General features: G+C 37.9%; 1 protein-coding gene across 2 annotated transcripts in view; it reads left to right on the top strand.

Annotated features, from left to right (window-relative positions):
- Positions 1 to 25,787, top strand: part of AK8 (adenylate kinase 8) — a 73,124-nt gene that overhangs the window by 24,317 nt on the left and 23,020 nt on the right. For both annotated transcript variants that reach the window (XM_075519743.1, XM_075519744.1), the window contains exons 8-11: positions 444 to 644; positions 3,444 to 3,575; positions 6,440 to 6,529; positions 19,889 to 20,030. In XM_075519743.1, the coding sequence (XP_075375858.1) occupies positions 444 to 644; positions 3,444 to 3,575; positions 6,440 to 6,529; positions 19,889 to 20,030 (565 nt within the window). The remainder of the gene's footprint in view (positions 1 to 443; positions 645 to 3,443; positions 3,576 to 6,439; positions 6,530 to 19,888; positions 20,031 to 25,787) is intronic.

The raw sequence follows: 25,787 nt of genomic DNA, 5'->3' as shown, positions 1-25,787 counted from the left end.
TGAGCATCATTATCAATCATCCATTACAAAATAAAATCCTGACATTGCTCAATAAAAAAATCACGTTGGATGTTTTAGGAGTGGAATTAGGAGGGAAGTTCTTAACTAAATAAATGGCTTTTATTTGCTGTAAAGGAGATTTACTTATCGAAGGCCTTGCTTAAGGTTCAGTCTAAGAATTTGGAGAGCTATCCCCAGTTCCTGGTTCTTACTCATCGTGCTTGGCTACATGAGTGAGCAGTTACCTTGGCCACTTCCTGTCTGTGCATCTGCAGAGTAATAGTCAGCTGTCAGTACAACTAGCAAGGAAAGTGCACAGGTTATTGCTTGTGCCACAATATAAAGCTCAAACAAAGACCTTAATTTTGTTTAGGAAACCTTTTGGAGCTGAGCAAGACCTATTAAATAATCCTCTTAGTTCCTAATCAATGTCTAACTTCTAGAGGTGTACCATACAACCTTTGACTGGCCAAGTGATCCGCTGGTACAGCAACGTTTGGTGAAACCAGAAGATCTATCTGAACAGGAGATGTCAAAGAAACTGCTGACGTATCACAGAAATTTCCCTGGGGTTTTCCAGATCTACCAAAAAGTTTTGAAATTGATTAATGCAGACCAGCCGTCCATGGATGTCCTCTCACAGGGTAAATATGTACCTTTATGGCAAATCTGATAGTTGATAAACTCTTATTTGAAAGGTAGTTCCTTGCCATTAGAGACAGTTTGTAGGATTAGGATTAGTCAACACATATGGCTCCCAGCTGAGTTGTGTTCTTCCTAGTACAGTGTTTGGGCTGTTCCTGGTAATTCTTTTACAGGACTAGAGTAAGTGCAGTGGAAAGTCTTAGTTCCACAGTCCTGCCAAGGAACAGCTGACTCAGAGCAAATGTCACGGTTATTTCTGCAAGAGTCTCTTCTAAAAGGCTGCATTGTGGCTCAATTGTTAATCTCCCAAAGGGCTAGTACCTTCCACAAGTCTGATAACAAGAAGTAGGAGTAGTTCAAAGCCGGTAACATTTCATTATTTAAAAGCTGTTTGTGCTGGTAGCTTTTCTGTTCAACAATTCTTGTTTGCCCTTGCTTGACTGTAATGCAGTCTGACTTTTAATGTTGATTCTTCGAGAAGAGAATAAGGAAACTGCCAGGAAGACCAACTGATAATGTACTTTGTAGCTGTCAGTCAGTAGATGATCTGTTATATCCCAGTAATTTTGCATCTCAAAAAGGTCTTTTTTAATAACAAGTGCTGCACTTTTAAGATAAACAAGTAGGAAGTTTATATTCTGAATTTACACATTAATTACCTCTAAATTACTTAATTAAATTTAAAAGTTCATATCATCATTCATAAAGAATTCATGCCTTGAATTGTAAATAAAAATGTGAGTGTCTGAATATTAATTATTATTAATTAATAATGTAGTGAGATAAATTGAAAACTGAAATGAAAAAATCCTCTCTAGATCTTTTTTCTGCAGTGCATCAAGCAGCCAGATTTTTTTTTTAAGAATAATTAGATGTGGAGACTGTCTAGGGGATCATTACTCCTAATTAACTTGGTTATTTACTGCAAATTAAGCATCATTTGTAAGCAGGGTGCTTTGCCTGTAATGTTTGTGCTTTTCAATACACTGGGTTATGGAAAATGTTCAGAATAACTAGAGCACTCCTTGGGTAGCTGATACTTGTTTTTTAGGAAGTTATGCAGCAAACGCACTATTTTCTGTTATGCTTTTCCAGGTTTTTTGTTAAGTGTTTTTATTGCTATGGATAGAGTTAAAAAAGAAAGAGGAGCTCTCTCATCAATATTAGTATTATTATGGACTGTTTCATACAGTTATAAAATTCTGTAAACTCTTAAACTTTAATGCAATTACTGCTAATGTATGCTAGGATAGGTGACATCAAATTCAGTTGTACAGTGTAGTATCCCAGTACAGCTTGTGGCACTGGAGAAAGAGATGTATACGATCCCATGTGGTTGCAGTTTGAGTTAGTTTCTCAATACTTTAGGTCTGCTATCTAGAAATAGCAGGGCTGGAGTTTGCTGAAGATTTTTATTTATTACAAAAAGATTTTATAATGATACCAAAGTGTCAAGCAGAGGGTCCTCAGAAAAATTGTTAGTATACAGCAATGTGTTAACAATGGTGGTTAAAATACTGATCCTTATGGTGTTCTCCATCAATCCTTTTGTGTTTTCTTTTTCTAATATGGGCTTATGATTCATACAAACATTGATGTCTAAGCCTGTCCTATTTGTTAGACTAAAATACCATTTTATTACAAGGACTCTTTAGTCTAGAGAGTCTTTTATTTGAACTGAAGATGTCTGGGCTAACACTTAATTGTATCCATTGCAATTACAGTGGAAATCAAAGCCTGTGTAGGTGTGCCCATGCTGCTTTAATCATGGGTAACCATGGCAGTCAGGGTACAGTGGCATGAGCTTTAGCCTTGGCATTTGAATCTATGATCCCTGGAAAACCTGCATAGCTTGTGCTGGAGCTTGAGCTGCTCTCTTCACTAGTATTGTTACCCATAAAAGGGGCACGGGGAGTAAGAGTGTTTGGCTGTGTCCAACTATGATCCTAATTTGTCCTCACTGCCAAGCTGTGTATTCTTTTAGCTTCTTGGTGATCTATCAGGTTCTCTTTTGAGATTGCAACAAAGTTCAGATCTCTATGATACAGCAGTGTTGATGATGCTTCACATGTCCTGTGGTCTTTCCAACGCTCTTATAATCTGTAGATTGACCTGAATGTAGTATTTCCTAGGTGATACAAAATGTAGAAGAATGTCCGATTCCACTCTGTTTGGACATCAAAGAAGCTCAAATATCCTTTATGTGTTATGCACAAATGATGGACAAAAGAATAAAATCCTACTCGGTGATGTGTTGTCAATGCTGTATTGTATGCTAACATCCTGTGCTACAAGTCTATAATATTGTAATTAGGAGTCTGTTAATCACACACACAGAGCTGGACAAATGTCATATTAATTTAACATCTTGAGTTTTTACACTTAAATATTTGTTCAGAAACTGCAGAAAGTATTAAATGTAATTATATCCCTCTATAATTTGCATGGTAAAATTGTACCTATCAAGCAAAAATTACTTCTGCTAAAAACAACATGATAAAAGAGCAATTATTAATTGAATCTGCTCTTTAAAATGGTTTGACATCTACTGATGAAAGAAAGTAAGGGAGTGTAATGATAGTAAGATTTCTAAAGTGCCTCTCGGTGTAAGTTGCTGACATGACAGTTTTATCAGAGTCCTGATTTTGGCTGGAGTATCTAGATGTTTCAGTGATAAATGATGATCAACATAACAACTGTTTTAAAAAAAAGAAGTTAATCAATGTTTTGTTTTGTTTGTTTGTTTTTTAAAGAAATAGGATATAACCTGTATTTCTTGCCTTTCTCTCATGTTCTAGTTCTTACCTATGTCCAAACACGGCACCGATCAGCCGCCCCCTTTACACCACGGATTCTCTTTTGTGGACCCCCAGGCAGTGGGAAGAGCCTGCAGGCAGCACTAATAGCTCAGAAATATGGTGTTGTCAACAGTAAGTTCTCAGTAAATATGCACTTTGCTCAATTCCTCCTTTCTCTCTTTTTGATCATTTATCTTTTGCTGTCTGTCTTTCTTACTTGCTCATAAAATTTCTCTGTTTGTCCATTGCTATGGATGTCAAATTTTTGAGGGAAGTGAAAAGTATTTCAGTGAAGAAATGTAAACCAACAGAGCATATATTCTGTGACAAACCAGCTCTAACATTTTTTTAGTCATCATTTTTTATACCCTTTACATCAGTATTTTTCCATGTGTTAGATTCCTGTAGCACTCTGAATTCTTCTGTGGATCAGTGGATCATGAGTAATGTCTTTGCAGTTTCAGCTGTCTGACCAAAATTGGGGCACTTTTAAAATAGAATTTACTCTGAATTTGAATGAAGACTCAGGTTCTGTGCATCTGAAGTAATGTATTGGAAAAGGAAGTAATTATTTAAAAGTGCATTCCCTTTCTTTTGTAAAGGAGGCCCAGAAAATTCTATACGAGGCTTGTCTGTGATTAGCATGCTAATGTTAAAAAGTCCTATAATATGAATACACAGCTGGGTGATAGGATCGATGTGGTATGTGTCCATGCTCTATAATGTCTTCTGATAGTGGAGTAGCCATAAATTATTTTAAATAAATGTCTGATATCTGTAAAATTTGCCGATTATTCATATCCCCTGTGTTAAGTAAAATGCAAGTTTGTTTCATTAGTATTCTTTCAATGTATAAATTAAGTAGGTATTGATTTTTTATCTTCGGGAGAGTCTTTAATAAGTGGAACTCACTCAGTTGTCCATAGCGATGTGCCAGTTTGCTAGTGTCTTCCCTGAACTGGTGAAGTCAAAAGATTTCATTGAACCTGCATTTGGCTTTACATGTGAATAATAACTTCAAGATCTGAGTGGTATTGTTTTCAATTACAGGTTTAGTAGATCTGCTCAGGAAATAAACACATTTTTTCAAGTTCAAACTTGAACCTTCAGAAAAAGCCATATGCTTTCCATAGAATCGTTCCAACTAATGGCTAGGTCGTAGGTTTGTGCAGTTCCATTAAAGGCACAGAAACAGCTATGAGACTGTCTACCTATCAGTTTGGGGTTCTAGGTTTAGTATTTTTGTATTTTAAATCTTTATTTTAGTGTTATAAAAAAAAAAATACATGACTGACTAAAATGATATCCAGTGAACCTGGTAAAGTAAATTTAAATTATTTAAAAATCTATATTACAATACTGATAAGTACAAATAAAAGTGATAGAATGTTTATGCTATCAGTTATTTTAGTATTGTTGTGTTTTATAATTTCATATTTAAAATAAATATTTGTAGATTTATTCAAAGCTATATTTTTAATAATTGTGTAATTGGCTTAATGAAAAATATGTTTGAACGTGTTAAAAATTAACTTGTTCTCGTGTTTCTGAATATTTTTTTAACTTCATTTCTAAAACTGCAAGTTTGATAGTGTTTTTATCTAGGTCAAAATTTGCATTTTTTTTTTAAAGTGACTACTATATGGGAGAGTTGCAGCTCTTTTTACTAAATACCATTACCACTGCTTCACCCATGTGTTGAATTCTATTTTAAGTATACTGTAAACCAAATATTAGAAGAATTAAGTATTTAAAACGGAGTCGGAAGGCCATAATTTTTCAGAATAGAATTCAGCATATACTTCATTTCCAATTAGGGCATTGGGATTGAAGCACAGGCTTAAAAATTTAATCCTATGTTTAAATAGTCTCATGAATTGGATTGAATTTAGCTGTATACATATTAGTTGTCTTAAGTTGGGGTCTATGCACTGAGTTTATGTTATGTTTTTATACCATTTATTGTGAATATGAATTTGCTTCTCCAGGACAACTAGTGACTTAAAATTTGTGTTCATCCCTTGTCACTTAAACATCAAACTTCATCAGCTTTGTCCAAGAAGTGTTCCTGTGGAGTTTTCTTACTCTTGTTTGCCAAACAGTGTGATTAACAGCAATAAAGCAGATGAAAGGGCTTGCTTCTTTTTGCATTAAAGTCAGTGCAGCTGTAGATGTTGGTGCTACTGATTTCAGAAAAGGTGGAATCAACTTATGATTATTCATTGAAAGGTCATGCAATAATGTATAGAGTGACTGTTACCTAATATTTCCCAAAACTGAGTTGAAACTAGGACTTTTTGTGATGTTGTGTAACCTCTCCGTGCCTTAGTTCCCTCTCTGTAAAATAAGGGTCAGGACTCTCGTATCTAGCTCGTGTGGGGCAGTAAGACTGAATAATTTTGGTCAGAAAGTGCTATCCAAGCCCAAAGAAGCAGTGTTTCGTGCACAGCTGTCCTGACTAAAACTTTAAATCTGCATCTCCTGGTGTTCTGTGTATTTGAAGTCAATGATAATATTGCATTAGCACAGTTTTTTAAATATAATTCTTACATGATCATTAAATGATCCAGGGATTCACTTCCTTGAACTGCGTATTATCCTGCACCTCCAACAGTGCGGTTCAGATGCTGTTCAGCAGGTGTAAATTTATTCAGTAATTATAAGTTTATAAAAAGTGAAAACCAGTAGCAATCCCTTGAGTTATTATTTCAGAAACATATTTGATTAATATCTTTCTCTCTACCTCTGTTTTTAATATGTTCTTTGCCAAATGTATTCTTTTTTATTCAGTATTCTCCCCTGCTCAGTCTCTGCTTTTTGCTCTGCTTGGCCAAAAAAAAAAAAAAATCCTAACAACAAACCCAAAAAACCTACAACTTTTATTTTATTCAGTGACCTTATTCCAGTATGCAGCTTCTGGCTTTTTTTTTTCTTTTCTTTGTTGCTTCCTTTTTAAAATTTAACCTTGTGTCTTTTTTGTTCTTCCTTCCTGTTAGTTTGCTGTGGGCAACTGCTAAAGGAAGCTGTTGCAGACAAGACAAAACTTGGAGAACTCATTAAGCCTTATATTGACAATGGATACCCAGGTAGGGCACGTTGTTGTCTTATTAAACTGTAATTACAAATTTGTGGCGAAAAATAAATTGGGAGTGAATTTTTCTTGGTCAGATTCTAATCTGATTTACATCAGAGTAATCGAAGTTGATGAATTCCATTCATTACATGTGATTTGTAGCACTGCGTAACAGAAGTTAGACTTCTAAGCTCTTCGATATCTTCAAAGCAAATAGTTCAGGGTTCCAGGGAAATTCAGATTTCCTGTACCCGTTCCAAAATTTGAATTCCGTGTTTTTATCCCTAAATCAAAATCAGAATTCTGATATAGACGTACAATTTTAAAATGTTTAAACTGTTATTTAAAGCACAATATTGTTTCATTTTTATTTCAAGTGGACTATAGTAAAGACTCTGCTTTTATATGTGGATTTTTACTTTTAGAATGCTACTGTGGATTCCTCTACTTTCACACAAATATTTTAAACTTAAAAATAAAGTTTCTTTGCACTTCATTTCTATCAGCATTTTAGGTTGTAGGAGGGGACTACCACAAAGAATATCTAAGCGTACTTTGCTTTTGGAAGGCTCTGCAGTGATTTCAGATAAATCATAAATACTGTAAGCTCCTTAGGGCAGCAGCTTAAACTTACATGTTTGTTAGTTGTCTTGCACAAGGATAGCTCTCCCTATGTGGTGGGTGTTAAAAATCAGAAAAGATATGTAGTTCTAAAGGATAAGTTGTATTTCAGTAGGGTGGAAGAATGTTTATTTTTGCCAAATTACAATGGCCTGGAAGAGGAACTTTCAGTCCTGTTTCTGGCAACAGGCCAAATGGTTACCAACGATACAAATATAAGGAGACAATCTTGCTGAAGATCGAGAAATCTTGGTTAAGCTTCAGTATTAATGGAATTTTGAGCAAACCCCCCCTGAGCAAAGAGAAATCTTCATTGTCTTTTATTTTTGGCAAGGAAAGTCATTTGGTGAGGTGGGAAGCTTGAGAGTCCCCTTTTTTGCCCAACAGATTAATTCTGAGACTGAATTACACAGATCTGAAACATGAGGCTATAAAATTAACTGAGGTTCCCTTGATACCATACCAAGAGATTCAGTACTTTCCTAAGCATTTCAAAAAGACTTTTGGCAGCCTGCAGCTCTGGGTATTCTATCCCTCTGTCAGTCACTTTATCAAGCCACAAGGTAATAAATTTTAAGTCTAAACTTCATCTCTAGTGAATGGATTGCAGTTATTCGTAATGCAGTAACTCGGCTAGTTCAATGCATTAATTTTCTGTGGCAGCCTCCATATTGCTGGGACTAGGAGCTTATGTGGAAACCATGGGAATGGAAAGCACGAATCTCTACAGCCTGAAAGAGAGAAGCTGGGTCCTCTCTAACATAGGCACAGAGATCTAGGAGAGGATTTTCTGATTTGGAGATGCTGCTAATCAGAATGGTCATTTAACTCAAAGGCAAGAGATCTTAGTGTCTATTAATTGCAATGTATCCTTGATCTTTATGTATGGAAATAACTTCCTCGTGTATAGTCTGATTGACCTGAATGTGGCTACTTGTGTATGAAGTCTAACTCACATGTGGAGATCATTTTAAGCTCTGGGCCCGTGTCTTTTTCATGGTATCCATGCATTTCAGAGTCATGTGTATACTGTAATTTCACTTTCTTCTCATCTCTGTGAAGCAGAGAACAGCCACTGTAAATACCTCGCTCTCTAATTTCAGTTATGACTGAGATGGGAGTTTGGATGATTTATTTATTCAAAGATCAGTCCTTTAAGAGCTTCCTTTACTAAAATGCTTTTTGTGTATTTTATGAACTTCATCTTGACCATTAAAGTTCCTTAAAGAAGATACCAAAAGCATTCCTGGTAGAGTAAAATAATTGCACAGATATAATTTTTAGCCAGTCATAAAAATATGCACATCCTTAGTCCAAGGGAGCTGCTTTCATTTCAGGAAAATGAAATTGAAGTTGTAATTCCTTTCGTCCTCCAAATTAGAAATTATTTCAGATTTAGATTAATTTTTTTAATATAGCATGCAGGATAAAGCTGTACAATGCTTCTGAATGTTAATGGGAATCATAACTATATTTCTGTGCATTGTGCTAAAAAATTCTCTCTTAGTTTTTGCTTGTATGCACATTTATTTTATTTGGTGGGACATACTACAAAATTAAGGGCTGAATAAAAGTAAATATTATATAGCAATACCAGAAATAATAAGTTCTGTCATTTTGCTAATCCTCCTCTCCCAGGGATAACAAAGAATGAATTTACATTAGTAAACACTAACAAGAATTCATTACTGTCCTCACAAGAGGCTTGGAGAAAATGAAAGAACATAGTGTACTGAAGAGGAAAGATGAGCAAAGACTCCTTGCTGTCTTGCTACAGAGTTACAACCAGCTTAATACAAAGGAAAGATTCTCACACTATTATTGACTACATTCAGTTTCAAGAAAATTGCATTTAAATAGAGTTAGTTTAGTCAATAGCAGACAGTGTTATAACTGGAAAAGCAATTAGAACTTCAAAATTTTCATTGCATTTCTAGTTATGTACCAAGTCAGCACAGTTGTTCCTTTGGGCAAGGAATCATGCAAGTGATATTATCACAGAATACCCTGGAACCAAAGACAGACCATGAGACATGTTGTGCTCAAATCATTACTAGTCAAAATGAAACTAGTGCCATAAAATCTTGAGGGCACGCTTCATATATTCTTAAACTGCTTGCCCTGGGGACTGATCTCAGTGTGGTTTCCCTCCTTGTGGACACAATTGATTGCATACAATTAGTCATTTAAGATATGCCAACACCACCAAGATGTTGTGGTGTCATAAAAAGGCTCAAAATCCAGCTTATTCAAAGCTAACTCATTACTGAGTTAGTGAGGCTGTCCGCTGTCTATTCTGTTCTAGTTCTGGTTGACTAACTCAGATCTCTTCTTGGTTTTAGGGGTCACAAACATTCTTTGTATTGCTTTTTCCTGTACTGCTGCTTCATGTATACAACATGTATTTCAAGAACAGCCCAGACAATTCTATTATTCACCCCAGAAGGCAACTCAGTGCATTCCCATTTTCTATATTTTTCAGTGTTTGCTGTCTCATAAAGACCTTATCTCTTGCTTTATCAAACTTCTTAATTTTGTATATAGTGACTTATTTTGCTTAATGAAGGTAGCATAGATATTTTTGAGCCCATTAATTTTTTAATTCCCAGAACATTCTAGTTGACAGTTGGTGCACACTAGATATTAAAAAATGCGTTTTCAGTGAGAAGTTCAGCAACCTGACTGCTTTCTGTCTGTCATAAACATAGAGTTACTCCTTAGACAACCAGTCTGAAATGCACAGACTTTTCCTTTAGGATATTGTGGTTTTCACTGAATACTAGGCAACTATTGCTAACTATACTCTGGGCAGAAAATTACCAGCATTGGAGTCTGATACCAGTCTTCTGGTCACTAACTCCAGTTAGTTTAAATCTTGGTCAATAATGCTAAATTTAGCGCACACCATTTGCTTGGGCAGCCTAGGAAGACTTCCATTTGGAGTAAGAGGTTAGCGTAGTGGTCAGAACCCTTCCCTAGACAGCAAGACAACTCCCATAAATTAATTCATTCAGTTTGATTCCTTCTGAAATGTTATGAAGAGACTATTCCACAGACTGGTCCTCCCCTTCTAGTAACTCGGGCTATGGACAAATGATGCATATGTAGATAGCCCGTTCATAGACCCCGCTGGCTTGATGAAGACCTTTACACAGAATTTGTGTCCCCGGGTTGCTGTAATTCTGAGGAGGGCTAGACTGCCTTGTGGACCTGTCTCATTGAAAACATGGGCACGCATTAATTTAAAGTTCCATCTGCAGGATCTATGTTCACCATTGTAAAGGTGTCTGTCAGAATTTGATACCCTGGGAGAAAAAAAAATGCAGAAAGCATATCTGCTTTTTTCCCCCCTAAATGTTCCTGGTGTTTGCCCCTTGAGATGTTTGCATTTTATTAATGAAAATAGAAGCAGAAGCATTTTGGCATTGGGGGCATCACAAAAATAGGAAAGGTCATTAGTCAGTTGAAAAGAAATTTGCATGCCATTCTGTTCAATTTTCCATGTTTTCATGGTGAAATAGCATGGCATGATCACTGCTAATTAATATATCTGTTTGCAAAGCTGCAATAAATGGAGCCAAGAAAAGTGAGATGACAGGAAAACAGCATGAAGAGCAGGGGGGAAAAGACCCACTCCCAAACCAGTAAGATTCTGCTTTTCAGCTGGGAGAACTGCTATTAGTTTGGGTAATTGTTTTTTCCACCAAAATGAAGATTCAGGTGGTAGAGAGCTGATTCATGGAAGACAGATAACACTGCACTGTTTGCAGCCTGTTAGAGTTGAACACACACAACCTGTGTTGTTTTTTCCCCTTCCTTTTTCTATTTTTTAAGTAGTGATATCTGAAGCTGTCCCCAATGGCAGTCTGCATGTGGGGGGTAAAATCTGGAATTCCCTAATTTCTCCTATTTTCTAATAAAAACTATTACTGTACAAATGTAGATTCCCCCCCCCCCCCCTTATTTTAAATTGGAATGGTTTTAAAGGGGTGCTTTTCGGTGTAGCCTCTGAAAGTTGGGGTCCCCTGGTGATTGTGATCACAGTCTCACTGAAAGCACTTGGGGGTTTTTTTGACATCAAATTAATATTCTCATCACTAAGTGTGAAATAAAGATTTGACAATAGAGCAACTTCCTCTTTGTTAAAAACTTGCAAAGAGTTTCAGAGTTGAAAGGCTGAGTAAATCTTTATATCTGAGGAGGTAAGCTTAGTGTTATTTTTTGTTTTTAACAGCGCTGTACTGGCGAGCTGCAAGCTGTCTGAACATTGGAGAGAGACCCTTTGGGAGCTCCATTGGTTTTCAGCAAGTCTTTGCATGCAGTGTGTTTGTACTAGCTGAAGACAGCGCATGGCTCTCTAAATAATTTACAAGTTGATTAATAGACTCACATGGGTATAATTAGAAGAGGGAGAGACAGCAGCTACAGTAACGGGTACAGTGCTTGGGGGAACTAGAGACTTTATTTTTTTTAAAGAAACTTTCTAGGGTGCTGGGCGTTTGAAGATAAGTTGGGAAGAGCTCAGTGCCTCTTCTCTTTTGAAGTGGAAATAGGACAGTTTGAATCCGTCGAGTTTAATTTTTCACAAGCTTTAGGGGCCCTGCAGTGCAACTCCCTTTTTATTATTGAAAAAAACTCTCCATTTTTCTTTCATTTTTCACACACATGCACACACATGCACACACACACAGAGCCCAAACAGTAGCTAATAAACAATTTGATTTTCTACTTTATTTAAGTTAGTTTTATAACGGCGCTATATGTTCACCTATATATACACCTCAATCACAAATATACTGTGTAAAGTTACAGAGATATTTATGAATACACCATACTTTAATGTATGCATTTTTAAGAAACCTTCACCTCTGTTTGACAATGCTTTTGAAGTAGCTCTGTTTTTCAAGTCAAACTTTTGACTTTTCCTCTGGGACTGCTACAAAGGGTTTTTTTATGGAAAATAGGTAGCAGTCTTTTTTCCTGCTAGGAGAAAATTGGTGGTCAAGAGAACAAAATAAAACTTAAATTTTTTTTTCTGTTTTAGGTGTCTATATTTTAATAAAAGATACAAGGTTGTAGAATAGAAAGTTTTACGTGAAAGCATATAGGCAGTAAGTTGTCATCTTCTTTCCTGAATTTTATTTTTTTTATGTGTTGAATCACTACAATATGATACATTAGAGTCCCCTTTTCCTTTATTTGAAAATCTAGAATATGTTTTTCTTTATTCTACACAACACGCAACAATCAAAATTGCTATATCTGGCTAGCAGATGTTCAGGGCTGAAGTAACACTGGGGAGACTCAGTCTACAAAGACATTTTTAAAGGCCACCCCATTTAAGAGTTTAAAAAAAAAGAAAAAAACTAAAACCAACAAAAAACCCCACCCTGAAAAGCCAAGCCTAGATGCCAGACCAGACACAATAAATGTGATTTTATTTAAGAGTCTAGTGCAGTTGCTTTCTGGAGCAATTGTGATAATCAGTCAGCTAGTGGATAGAGTCCTGCCCGTATCAATTTTGCCAGTCTCCTGGTTTTGCAGCAGTATTCACCATTATTATTGTTACTGGAGTAGCGATAGTCCAATATGAGGCATCATAGCTCACAGGGATAGCGCTGCTGGAGTCTGTGGGCTTGCATGAGGGACCAGGTAAAACAGGTTGAAAGTTAAAACGTATCTATCAGATGCACACCGTTCCCATTTTTGGTCAGGGGGCATCTTTGTGCACCGCCAAAGTGCCACAAACCCTCATGGATTTGAGTGAAGTTGTGGCCCTTGGCCATACAGGGCCTCATGCTTGTCAGGGGCTTTTAAACAGCAAAGCACAATATAAATGCTAAGTATTAATCTTTTCTATTTATTTTGATCTTTACAGCTGATAGTCTTTGTTAAAAAACTTAGAAATGTGGTGTTTCCTTTCCTGGTACTCTTCTTGCAGCGCTAGCTCCTCGGCAAAGGGCTGCTGACTGGAATTCTCTTTGGTTTTCTCTTTGGAGTTTGGGATGGGGAAATCACATGCGTTTTTATAAGACAACTGGAAGGAAGAGCGTGTTGCATATTGGCAGCACGCGCTCTTTGGAGTTTAACATCAAATTCTGGCTTTGGCCCTGTTTCACTGGGTGCCATACATACAGAATCAGGCTCCTATGTGAAACACTTTTTTTATGACAAGCAAAACATTTAATAGCTCTTGTGTATCACTTTACATTTTGAATGTCCCTTTAATGTGGCTGCTAGGTGTCAGGAGGAGCAGCAAGGGGAGAGACACAGGACTGGGCAGCTGATCCCGCTGTTGGGGATCTAGAGTGCGTGCTGGCACCAGGCCTCACTGGTAAGCAACGACAAAGCCCTTGACGTCCTTTCTTCTCCATCACATGGTGAATCAGTATTTGGTATAGAAAGCCAAGATGTTTTTCACCATGTTTATCCGACCGAATTTATTCTTTTTTTAATATTATCACTGCCAAAAAGGGTTTTGTAGGCCAGATTCTGCCCTGTCACAAGCCCTGTGTTCTTCAGTAGAGCTGAACTAGTTTAGAAATAGGGAGGAAATAGGGAACTTGGATGATAATGGAAACGATGCGTTCGATGGGTTAGAACTGCGATTTGTCTTGTGTCTAGCTGTATTCTCTCTGCAGAAGCTGAAGGAGTAAGAAGTAGTAGTGCAAATACACGTTATGTTACTAGCTTCAGAAACTTTCAGGTTAGAAACATCCCTGTGAGGTAATTCAGAGTAGCTTTTGTCTTGCAGGTGGGTAAACTGAGGCAGAAAACCTAATTCAACTCACGCCACGCCGCAGTCGGTGTGTGAGCGTGGATGGGAGCCCAGGTGTGTGGATCTTGACCTTGGCGTCAGCCCACTAGATCATCCTGTGACTCACTGGCAGCCTGTGCCATTAGGCAAATACACATGGACACTGACAGCATCGCAGAGGCTATTTTTAGAGGAAAAAAGCTCTGTATGTTTGTATGCTGGATACTCAGTTTGGACTGAATTTCCATGGCTAAATCTGAAGATGCCACTCGCAGGTAGAGCAGTGTAAGGGGCTGGAATCTTATCTAGCTGCTCAGTGTGATCTGATGTAGATTCCTGAATCTCTGGCTTGATAACTGTGAGAAAGCATGATGCACTCCTTTAACATGCGTTTCTGAAAGGCTTGATTTATTGTGTGTCATTCGATCAATGATTTGGGATTGTGCCTGCTTTAAAAATGTCATCACTTCCTCTTTAATGCAGCTAATTCCTATTTTAAATGACTAAATACCTCCAAAAAAAAAAGAGGTTCTAATATATTCGAAGAAACAAAAATCTTTAAAATGTGGAAATGAAATATTACTATCATATTATGTATTTTACTGTATTAAAATACTTATTCCAATGCTTACGGGAAGCCCTTCTCAGCAGTGCTGTATAGGTAAAACGAGCGAGTGGAGACTGTGTTTCTGTGTAAATTTTCTGTTTGATGAAATGACTAAATAAGCGTTACGGGACTTGGCACATGCCAGGTCGGTATTATTTGCTGTGGTGCCTCTTTATTTGCCGGCTTCCCCTTAGCTTCGAACATCCCGAAACCAGAGGCGCTTTCAGGTTCCCCGTGCCAGCCCGGCCGTGTCCGTCATTAAGGAGGACTGAGCAGACGCCGGAGCGGTCTCCCTTTCCCTGAATTACCGACATTTCGGCGGTTAAAAGTCGCTGCCGCAGCGGTGGCTGCTGCCCGCCGGGCGGCTACCGGCTGCCGCCGCCCCGCGCTGCCCGCCGCGCCCGGCAGGTGGCGGTAGAGAACAACCAACGGCGGCGAGCGGAGCGGAGCGGGGCCGGGCCGGGCCGGGCCGTGGCGGCGGCGCCGAGCGGGGCCGGGCCCAGCCGATGCCCCGCCGGGGCTCTGTGGCCTCAGCGCCCCCGGCCTCCGCCCGAGCCCGCCGCCGGGAGGAAACGCTCCCCTTCGCCTTGCCGCATCGGAGCGAGAACGGGCCTTTTCCTCCTGCCGCCGCCGTTTGCATTGCAGACGCCTATGGATTATTTTTTATTATCTCCAGTAAGCAAAATTGGCTGTATGCTATGAAATGGAAAAATAGCCCCTTTTCACAAATCTGGTGTGTTGGCAGGATTAAATTAAAATATGGATCAACCTACCCGATGGTAAATCACTGTTAAATCTGTCTCAAACACATTAAAAACAAATTGATACGCCCTCTGAAGACCTTAATGTGGGCAAGAAAATAGAATACCTCTCTGAAAGACCCAAATAAAATGACCCGTTGTGAATAATCCACAGTTTATAGAGCAATAAGGTAAGCAAATCTCATGCTTTGCTAAATTTAGGATTGACAGGACAATCCAGAAAAGTAGCCTTCGGCAGTAGCTTATACTCAGGGCAAGATGTTAACTGTCAAGTACTGGGATCAAGCCTCAGGCATCAGAATTAGCTGTGAAAGTCTTCAGACCTAGCTAAAAAAAAAAAAATCTCCAAGAGAAGGATAAAGGGTAAATGGACAATATCGTCAAAAGGACCTTAAACTTTTTACAGCACAAAGCTGACAGAATTTATATCTCCAAATGCATTTATGCTGTACTTAGAATTGAGGTTTCATAGGTTTGGAGAAGTGAGTCAATACCCTTCAAAGTTCTGTTTTAAAGGGAAAGATATGGAGGAGGAATCAATTTAAATATGATAATTGTATAGCTTGGAGCACTGACAGCATTGAAGCTATTGGAGAATTGTGCCCTGTAATCTCTCAAGTAGTGTTTTTGCCTTTCAGACTGTGCCTTTAATGTTCTGTTACTTTTGTCTTGAGCAGATGGTATGATTTTGTCAACTGATTGCCTGATACGGTTTTCTATTAGTCCTGCAGATCTATGGGTTGGGTAAGAGCTAATAGGCCATGCTCCTATGAGTTGCATGAGGAGGTACTTTTCATGAGAAGTACCTTATACTTGTGAAAACCTTTGAAGCTCTGGGAAGTAAATATATTTTTTAAATGGTCTGCTGGAAGGTGCTGATTGACAGGCCTGGAGACAGAAAATCTCTAGGTGTCCACGCAGCAGTTCCAGCATGAACAGCAGCGCTTTAAGCCTCTGTACCCTGCCTGATCATACCCTTGAATTGATTGGATCACTTCTTAAGACCACAGCTGCTAATTCAGCTGCATAGTCTAGACCATTAACATGGTCGAGACAAGCTGGGAGATAAAGGAGATACAGTGTGTGGTATTGATGTTAGGCAAGAACGTATGCATGAAGGAATTACATTTCTGTGTGGAGCTGGTTGTGGCCTCATTCTGCCATGTATACCACTTCTGAGGTTCACTGTGACTTTAGTCCACAGGTATGTACAGTGCTCTCAGGGTATCACTGTAGCTCAGCAGCTCTGCAGCATTACTTCTGAGGGGTGAATTTTACTCCTGTACCTTGATTTCTTGCCTTAATAGAGATGTACTTCCACATTACCTAATCCGGATATCTCTTTGTAGCACATTGTAATTTTTACAAGAAACTTATCTTTGGACTTCTGTAATGATAAAGTAAAACCTCTCTAGAGCCTCATTCCCTCAACTTCCAGAGTTGGAAACTCACACAAGCTTATGTTGAAAAGGAATTGATTATTCAAAGCTCTTGTGCTTCATAATCTACTTAAAACATGTAGATTGACTGTCTCATCAGAAAAGCTCTAAATTTTACTTTGCTATATAGCCCGTTGGGTCATGTGCTTAAGGCCAGGAGACCTCTGGCTAGTTACTTACAGACTGTGCCCCTCCAATTACAGGTTATTAATTTGCCTTACATTCAAGAAACAGTTCCACATGAGTGAAAAGGAATACCATACTGCAGAGTTCTTCATTACCTACTCTGTCTGTACCACAGCAAAATAAGAATAATACTGATTTCTTTCTTCCTTTTTTCTCCTTTTTTTTCCCCCTCTGGTCTGTGGAAGATGTTTTACAGTTTTAATGCAGCTGTTTTAAGTGTGACTGTTCCTGTTCAAGGGCAGCTGATGTACTTTGTAATGCCATTGAACAGCCAACAAGCTATGTTCCCCTATTGTGTTGAAGTGATAGGTATGTTTGCTAATCAAGAGGAGAGCAGAGCTTGCTGTCTGACTTGTTTATGTTTTATTTCTCACCATCAAGCTTTAGAGGGAGGCACAGAAAATATGTAAGCATCTATATTATTCAGTGATGTATATGTGTACATGAGTGTACAAACAATCTAAAGTGTATTCCTGATATCTTCTAGTCAGTCATTGTTGAAGGTAGCAAGGTGTCAGGGTTACCAGTATTATTCGAAAAACCCCAAACCTGGCATGCCATTAGATAAATTGTTAATGAATTGTCACTGCATCTTGTTAGATTTTTTTTTTTCCTCTTGTGATTGCTTTAGTTTTGTTCAAAAATAGTGACCAAAGTAGAGGATTTCGATCATCAGGATTCACAGAAGGCCTATGGGAAGTGATCAGATTGAGGAGATGCTGCCTGGTTCCCATCACAATTGCTTTTTAATTTTCTTGTAGGCTGTAGTGTTTCTCTTCCCGTGTGCAGGATGGAAGCAATTTGGCCTGTGGAACTGGAGAATCTCCTACAACCTGCTGGAAGCCCAACAACACAATATACCCACTTATTTCTCTGTGCCATTCCTGGGGCTTTCACCCTCTGCCCTGACTCCCTCTTCATCTCACAGGGATGTCAGCTCCAGCAGAATCCTACCTTAGTGCAGTTTTACTCTTGGGTTTGTAGGTTTCATTCAAATCCCTTGCAAAACTGTCTTTAAGCATTCTGAAAATGTTTCAAAAAAAACATGTAATTTGGCATCTTTGTAAATCCATGTTAATGATTCCAGTAGGAGTCATGATAAAATAACATGCATCAAGACAGAAAGTTTAGTGCTGCAGCCAGAAATTCAAGACTACCAGGAAAATTCCACTGGTCTTTGTATGGAATATATTTTGGGGAAAGAGAAGGTGGGATGTTTTTTTTTCTTTCTCCCTACCAGGATGTCTTGGATTTGTATTAGTTCTTGTAACCTGGAGGGTAGGGAGAACTGCCCTGCAAAGAGCACTGAAATTCTCCTGTTATCCCCTCTATGCCTGCCTGCAGCTCAGGTCCTAGATAGATAAGTATCATCTGTCTAATAACATTTCTGTCTGCTGCTGCACCGTTGTATAGTTAATTTTATGAATCCCATTTTTAACAGAATGCCTAGTTTTGCATTGTCATTTTGCTCTCTGTCAAGTGTCTGATTTTATTCCATTCGGTTTTTGTTTTAGCAGATGGAGAATATTACTCTCCTTAACTTGTTTTTTTATAATGTGAAGTGGGTATCCTCAATTAATACACTAATCTGTTTTCTAATGAATTCCCTGTGGTTTTACTCCCTTTTTGCTGGTACATTGAATCCTGAGTGCAATTCTGTAAACTCAGTAATTTGATTATTTAAAGGAGAAGTAATGAATGTCATGATAGAGGTGTAAGTCTTCAGGAAATATTAAATTTCAGGAAGCAAATGGATTCTGTTATTGCGGTTTAAAATCTGCTTGTACCCAGGGTATAAATGTGCACTGCTAATAATATACTCTACTAAAATACAGGCGCATTCCTGTCAGCTAGTCCTAAAGCGAATTGCATTGTTAGAAATCTGACACTTACGCTCTCCTACAAGCCCTTGTTGTTGTATTTTTGTATGCAGATGCAATGGCAGAGTGAGTATCAAAACATCAACATTCCATGATGTGGATTTATGTAGCATTTTTTATTGCTTGTTTCCAGTAGAGGCAACAGTGTATTAGACATACAGTACAAATAAAGAGAAGGGACTCTCATTGCTTCTTGAAAATTGTTTTGGCTGCTTTTTTGGGAAGTAGCTTGAGGTGATTTTGCTGACCTTTCTTTGGGGTTATTTGACACTGCACCCAAAACATTGCAAGAGTCCTTGCAAAATTTATAGTCACTGTTGTTGAACCTAAGAATTTAATTATTCTGTAAAAAGAAAAAAAGTAACAAGATACATAAGTTTAAGTATCTTGATTGAAATATTTTACTTTATGAAGGCTATACTGAAAATATGCAGGATACCTCCTTACCACTGTGTCCCATTAAATAGAATTTAAAAAGCTGCGTAGTAATTGTAATCCCAATCAGCATCTTGCTGATGTTCTCTCATGCCCTAAAGAAAAATAATAATAGAGGAAAGAGAACTTTTATCTCTAAAATTAGGGAGTCATCAATGCAGTAATTACAGTAGTTGAAATACATTTTGGAAATTTATTTTCAGTTATAAAAGCTGCAAGCTTTTGGGCAAATTGGAGAAATATCGCATCTAGCCTGCTGTGGCAGAACCATTATTAGCTGCTAAGTTAAATACAGAACACTACAGACATTTCTTTCCTGTTTTAGGATTTCTTTTACACAACTCACGTCATTATTGCTGCATTTTGATAAGATTATGTCACTTCATTGTGACATCAGCCCAGTATGGCTGAGAGAAAAAGTACGTTGCAAAATTATGTAGGCATCAGTTTTTACCAAATACTTTGCTTCAGTCCTACAGTTCTTTATGAGTTTGGGGGTTCCATGGCAGCACAGTAACTATGCAAAGTCAACAGTAACTCCTCTCTCTAAAATCTATCAGTCATAAACAGCAATAACTCCTTGTGGTCCAGTTCCCATAGCAGTCTAACCAGAAAAAGTAGTTTGTATCCTCCTTAATTGCAGACTCAGCATACAAAATAAATGTCATCTTTTTAATCCTTTGCAGTCCCAGACAACCTTGTTATGAAGATCCTGGCAGAGCGCCTAAACACACTAGACTGCATGACCAATGGTTGGGTGCTTTATGGCTTCCCAAGAGACATAGAGCAGGGAGAACAGCTGCAACAATCACATATTATTCCAAACAGGTAAGATATAAATTTAGCAATCATGACATTACATATATGAAAAATTTGTTTATGGAAAGATACAGGTCTTTACTGACATTGTATAGGCTGTTGCATCTTATTTATTTATTCCATCCTTAGCTAGAAAAGGGGTCTTGCTCCTGGAGAGTAGGAAATAGAGCATTGGCCTTACAAATCCTCCAGATGGCCAAACTGTGGGAGAGAGAAGAGGTTTGTTCTTCTGGTTATTTGTTTGAGTTGCCTCTAAAGGCAAACTATAAGAAATGGATTAAAGTTTGGATTATATCAGAAGGTGTGTTTTATTTGCAGCAGGAGGGGGGATCTACATCTTCTTTCTTTAGCATTGGCATAATATTATGGAAATATATTAGTATTGCGAGGAGCTCATTATGAGACTTTTGGGTTTTGTGAAATAATTAAAAACAACATGAGAATTATATTTTATTTGAGCTATAATGAAGTGTTCAGAAATGTAATATGAGAGAAATGAGCATAAAAAGAGAACTGTTATGATTGCCAGGCAAATAAAATGGAGTTACTCTTTACAGCTGGTCCAAGGGTGGTGAGGATTTGAAATGCTGGTGTACTCATCAAAGCTGAGAGGCTTCTCCATTCCCCTCCAGGGGTTCCTGGTTCAGTCCATACCACTGGCTGACACAATGGCCACTCCAAAGGCATACATTGGAAATTTGTAGTCCTTATGCTTCCAGGAAGCTTATTCTTATCTAAAAACTAGTAGTGGAAAAGGTATATTACCCACATAAGTGTTTAAGTTGGCAAAGTTACTCTTCCTGTGTCTTCTGTGTGGCTGCACTCCATCCCCCTGCCACTCCCCAGGGCACAGTGGAAAGATGTAAAAGGGTAAGACTGAGTTGGAGAGAGAAAAGAGGAGAGTGAAAAGGGAGGGAGCTAGCAGTCATGCCATCAAGGTTTAAAAATGAAAGTATGTGAAAACAGCAGTAGCTTTATTAAAAGTAAGACAAAATACATCTTAAACAGGAATCCATTTCATGAAAAAAGGGAGAAAGAATCTTGAAACTTATGCTAGACTCAGTTAAATAATGTTTCCCATGGATTATTAGTCATGTGCATTTAGAAGGTAGGTCCTGAGTCCCTAAACATGTCTGAGTACCTGAGATCAGTGTGAATACTCAAGTGTATGCCACGTGCTCCTTTACAGGATCGAGACCTCATCGAGTGAGGAAGAACAAGTCATTATAAAATTGCATGTGTGGAAATTTGGCACTGATCCATTTGCTCAGCTTCCATTTTCTTTGAAGAGCTCTGCACATTCATATCTGAATTAAGAATTTGGCCCCTACTATTTTATACAGGGGTTGAAGTAAGGGACAAAAATAGACATCATGCTACCTGATTGATTTTGGAGCTGATATTTTCCATGAAACTGAAGTAGTAGGTATATAAGGGAGAGAGGGTGATTATAAGCAAAAGGACATATTGCAGCATAGGATAGCAGGGCAGTAATTCAGTTTCAGTTGTGATGCTAGTTATAAAACACTATCTGCAGAGGTGGTGTTTCTGACATCAGGAGAAAAACCTGATAGAATTATAGCCTTGAAATCAATCTGGGAATAGGATGCAGAAATCTATAAATCAGACACAGAACAATCTACAAAGTCTCATTTTTAGGAGGGCTCTGTTGATGAAATTAGATTAAAATAAATTTACATATATATCAAGTTTATTATTAAAATCTAGTCACATCAGTGAACAAAATTATTTGTGAAAGAGTATGTTACTCAGTGTTTTGAACTCAAAGTAGACCTCTTTGGCTGATCAGAACACAGAGTTATTGTCTGCTTGTCAAGTCACAAATCTATTCCTTAGAGCTAATAAATGGTTAGTGTTCAAATACTATGTTTTATCTGACTCCCACCTCATAAAGCTAGTACACATAATACTAAATTATACAGCATTGAGCAGGATCAGTCTCCTGACTCCTCCATCTTATGGAAAGAAAAACAAACCTAGTAATTGATGGTAGAAAAGAAGGAAAATAAAGTTATTTGAAAACAAACAAAATGGGCTATAAAGTTTGTTAAAATGTAATAATAAAAAAACTCATACAGCATCAGCCACTGCATCCAAAGAACTGCCCTGGAACAAAAAGGAAAATAATTCATTTTCCACTGGAAAAGTAAGGTACAGGGTTTTCTTTAAATTAGAATTTGCAGTAGAGCAAAGGCTTGCTTACAGACTGGTACAGGAAGACCTACCTGTATCAGGCAAAACCCATCTACCAAAGAACTGCTCTTTCTGTACTCAGAGAAGACATGTATTGCTTTCTATGTTCCTCCCTATGAAGCAGTTACTGCTTAAGTGGACAGGATCCTAATCGTATTGAACTGTGGCAGCCTTTAGGGCAAATAAGAAGCTGAATCTATTAGTGGTCTCTCAGCTTTCTAGTAAAAGAACACCGTTAACCACTTAGTGCCTACGGTAAGTGGGAATCCAAATACAATTACAGGTTGGCATCTGAAGCTCAGAACTACTAACGCAAAGGACTGAATTCAGTTCCTCATCCAAATGAGTGTAAATAGGTATTTTAGGTTTTTTTGTTGTTAATGCTTGAGCAACAATAAGAAATATGTAGTATAGCCATGGATAGTTCTAATATACTGAAAACTCTATTTAATATCTACCAAAATATTTCTTATCCCCTTCTGCTCTCTCCCAAACTTACAGTTACAATAAGATTCAGCAGCAACAGTGTCATCTGTTATATAGCTCTTGTCATTAGCTTCAGCTGGTTCATGACCAGCTGTCTGCTGGTTCCAGGCCAGCTTAAGGCAATCAGCAGTTCAAGGATTCCCTGAGCCAGAGGGTCATCTGGACAACTGTCTAATAGCCCATTTTCCTTGACTTTATAGTCTCTTTTTCAACAATGTACTTTTGGCCTCCACCAAATTGTACGGAAAGAAGTTGCAGTTTTTCACTGGGTGTTGTATGAAAATACTTCACAGTCGTTTTTCCGGGTTCCTTTCTTGTATTGAGAAACAGTTCTAAGCATTCCCTGTTCATGTCTCCAACGCTTCTGATTTTATAAGCCTCTTGTATATGCCTGTTCAGTCATCTCTTTCCTGGGCAAAGAACCTTGGTCTGGTTATCCTTTCCTTTCCTAGAAGTCATTTCACTCTTCGGATCATCCTGTCTCCATTCTCTACCTTCTCTAGTTATGCTAGCTGTTTCCTTGCTGAGACGGGACAACTACAACTGCATTCAGTTTTGAGGGTAGCACTGTGTACTGGATGTATATATATTAGCATAAACATTTTTTATTTTGATCTTAACTCCATTACTCATAATTGCTGATATTCTATTGGATGTTATTGTGATAGATTTTGGAAGAATGTCCTCTGTGTGTAGACTATGGTAACTATATAGTGTCTCTTTCATTGAAAATAGACTGAAAAATCACGAAGTGTCACAAATCTCAATTGAGTGTGTACAAACTGAGCAAGGAGCCTAAAGACCCTTTAACTCAAGATCTCTGTAGTTAAAATTGTAGCCAGGTTTGTGTTAGAGTTCTCCTCAAGCTGATAAAGCAAGCCCTTCCATCTGTGCCAATGGGCTCTGCTGCTAAGTGCATCCTGGGATTCCCAGTTCCTCCATTCCATCATTTCCTTTGGGTTTTTTTCCATCTGATCCGAATCCAGGGTCGATTGTTTTACATTTCAGTAGTGATTAATTATATTACAGTAGTATCTACAAACAATACAAGTGGGCAGACAAAGCTGGGCAAGGGAGGGATGAACTTGAGGATTGACCTAACAATACATATATAATATATTTCAAATACCCATTTTTCCAATATTAAAGTTTTTTCTTTCCCAGTAGAGAAAATAAACAGCACTAGCTTCTCCAGTGCAAGTTTTCAGCAGTGTTTTATTTGGTCTTCAAAACGATGTGGCTGTATCCCCGATTATGTCATCTTTTTACATAATACATTTAAAGCTTCTTTTTCATCACACTGCTAAGAGCCTGTATTCAAACAGTTTAGGATAATGAAGTTCCTAATTTCTAAGGTAGAATCTGTGAATATGTTGAAAAGGGAAAAATCAGAATGGAAAAAAAAATATAATTTTTTTTTTTTTTTTTAACTATTTGGTCTTTACATGGGGCATTCATATTTCTGCAGCTGATCCCAATGTGGATTAGGGATAATAAACAGCCTATTAATGGAGGCCTGAACTAGGAAATGGAGTTTGAATCAGCAGCAAAATTCAATGGCTGGCGAAGGTTAATAACTCCATTACTATCAGCTCTATTTTTTAGCCGTTTGAAGAGCTAGGTGTTAGCCTTATCTTACTCCTCATTAATTGAGCTAATAGAACCCCAGTGACCCTACCATGCTGCCATTATCTGAGAGTTTACCAGACGTGGACTGGAATACTTATCACTGAATATGTATTCCTCGGATTCATTTTTATATCAGAAATATTTTTGTTAAAGATTGGCTGTCTTCAGGTTTCTTTTTGTCTTTTCATTTCCTTGCTGCCTTCTGTAACAGCTACATATTTGGAAATTAAATGTAAATGACTTAATTAAAATCCTATCAAGGAACAAGCTAAGTCCCAAAATAGTTGCATCAAGGAAACATAATAGTGATTGAATTATTCTGACATGGAAAAATCTTACAGGGTGTTTTTAAAGCTTTGGCCTAATTTAAGTGATGGATATTGTGTATTTATAACAGATGTGGTTTTAATTGATGGCATACAAAAATCTGATGAGTAACACAGAAGAAATGTTATAATTATATCTTCTTATTTTCTCCTCATTTTTGGGGGTGGCGGGTGGGGGGGGGGGCGACAGAAAAATTATGTGGTAATCAAGGTACTAAATCAGTACAATAAAATTTGCCTGCACCGGGGAGAGAGAGAAATGGTAGGAAAAGTCCAAGTGACCTATGTAGGATTTGGCTTAATTTATAAAGGAAGTAGTAAAAATAATAAATGGGCAAACCAATTCTCTGTTTCAATCATTCTCTTTTTTTTTCTCTTCTGATTAGAAAGCAGCTCGCTCTCACCAGAGCCATTATATGGTTGCTGGTGTACTGACTGTTGCCTTCACTAATGCTAATTGGTTTCCTTTTTATTAGTATATTTGCATATCAGTGCTCCCATCTCAGCTAGTCTCTTCTTCCTCCATCACATGTTCAATGTCAAACAGACTGACTGGTTTGGTAAAAACTAGGGGGCAAGACAGTGGGAGCTAAAGGGGCAGGATCTTCTTGAGGTGTATAGTATGCTTATGAAATAGAAACATATTTTGGAAAGTGTGTTTTGGGTGATGAATTCTTATGTGTCTTCCCCACTCCAGTGGAGGTACTCACCCTCTTAGCTATGCTGACTATACATCAAGTACATGCATTGCCATGCTCTGAGAGAGCAGAACACCCTGGCCAAGTGATAAAAATTACAAGGTTTTTTCCTAACCAAAATCCATTACAGATTGTGCTTACTGGGCAAAATTCTTCCTCTCACCTGGACTGGTGAATGACTCGTCTGCTTCACTGAGTGAGTGGGATCAGTACAATCCACGGTTGCTACCCCTTGTAGCCTTTTGCAAGCTACAATAATTCAGTCATTGTGGTACCTCTTGATGCAAGTGTTTTGAGACTTACCCTGTTCATTGACAAGATTTTAATTAAAGTCATTTACCTTTCTTTCCTGATGTGCGTCTATTGCAAGAGCACTCTGTTGCTGAGTACTCCATAATGGGCAAAATATATCA

The sequence above is a fragment of the Mycteria americana genome, chromosome 17 (genome assembly GCF_035582795.1).
Source record: "Mycteria americana isolate JAX WOST 10 ecotype Jacksonville Zoo and Gardens chromosome 17, USCA_MyAme_1.0, whole genome shotgun sequence".
In the NCBI taxonomy this organism is placed as follows: domain Eukaryota; kingdom Metazoa; phylum Chordata; class Aves; order Ciconiiformes; family Ciconiidae; genus Mycteria; species Mycteria americana.
The sequence above is the reverse complement of the archived record's forward strand: the minus strand, read 5'-3'. Positions and strand labels throughout refer to the sequence as shown.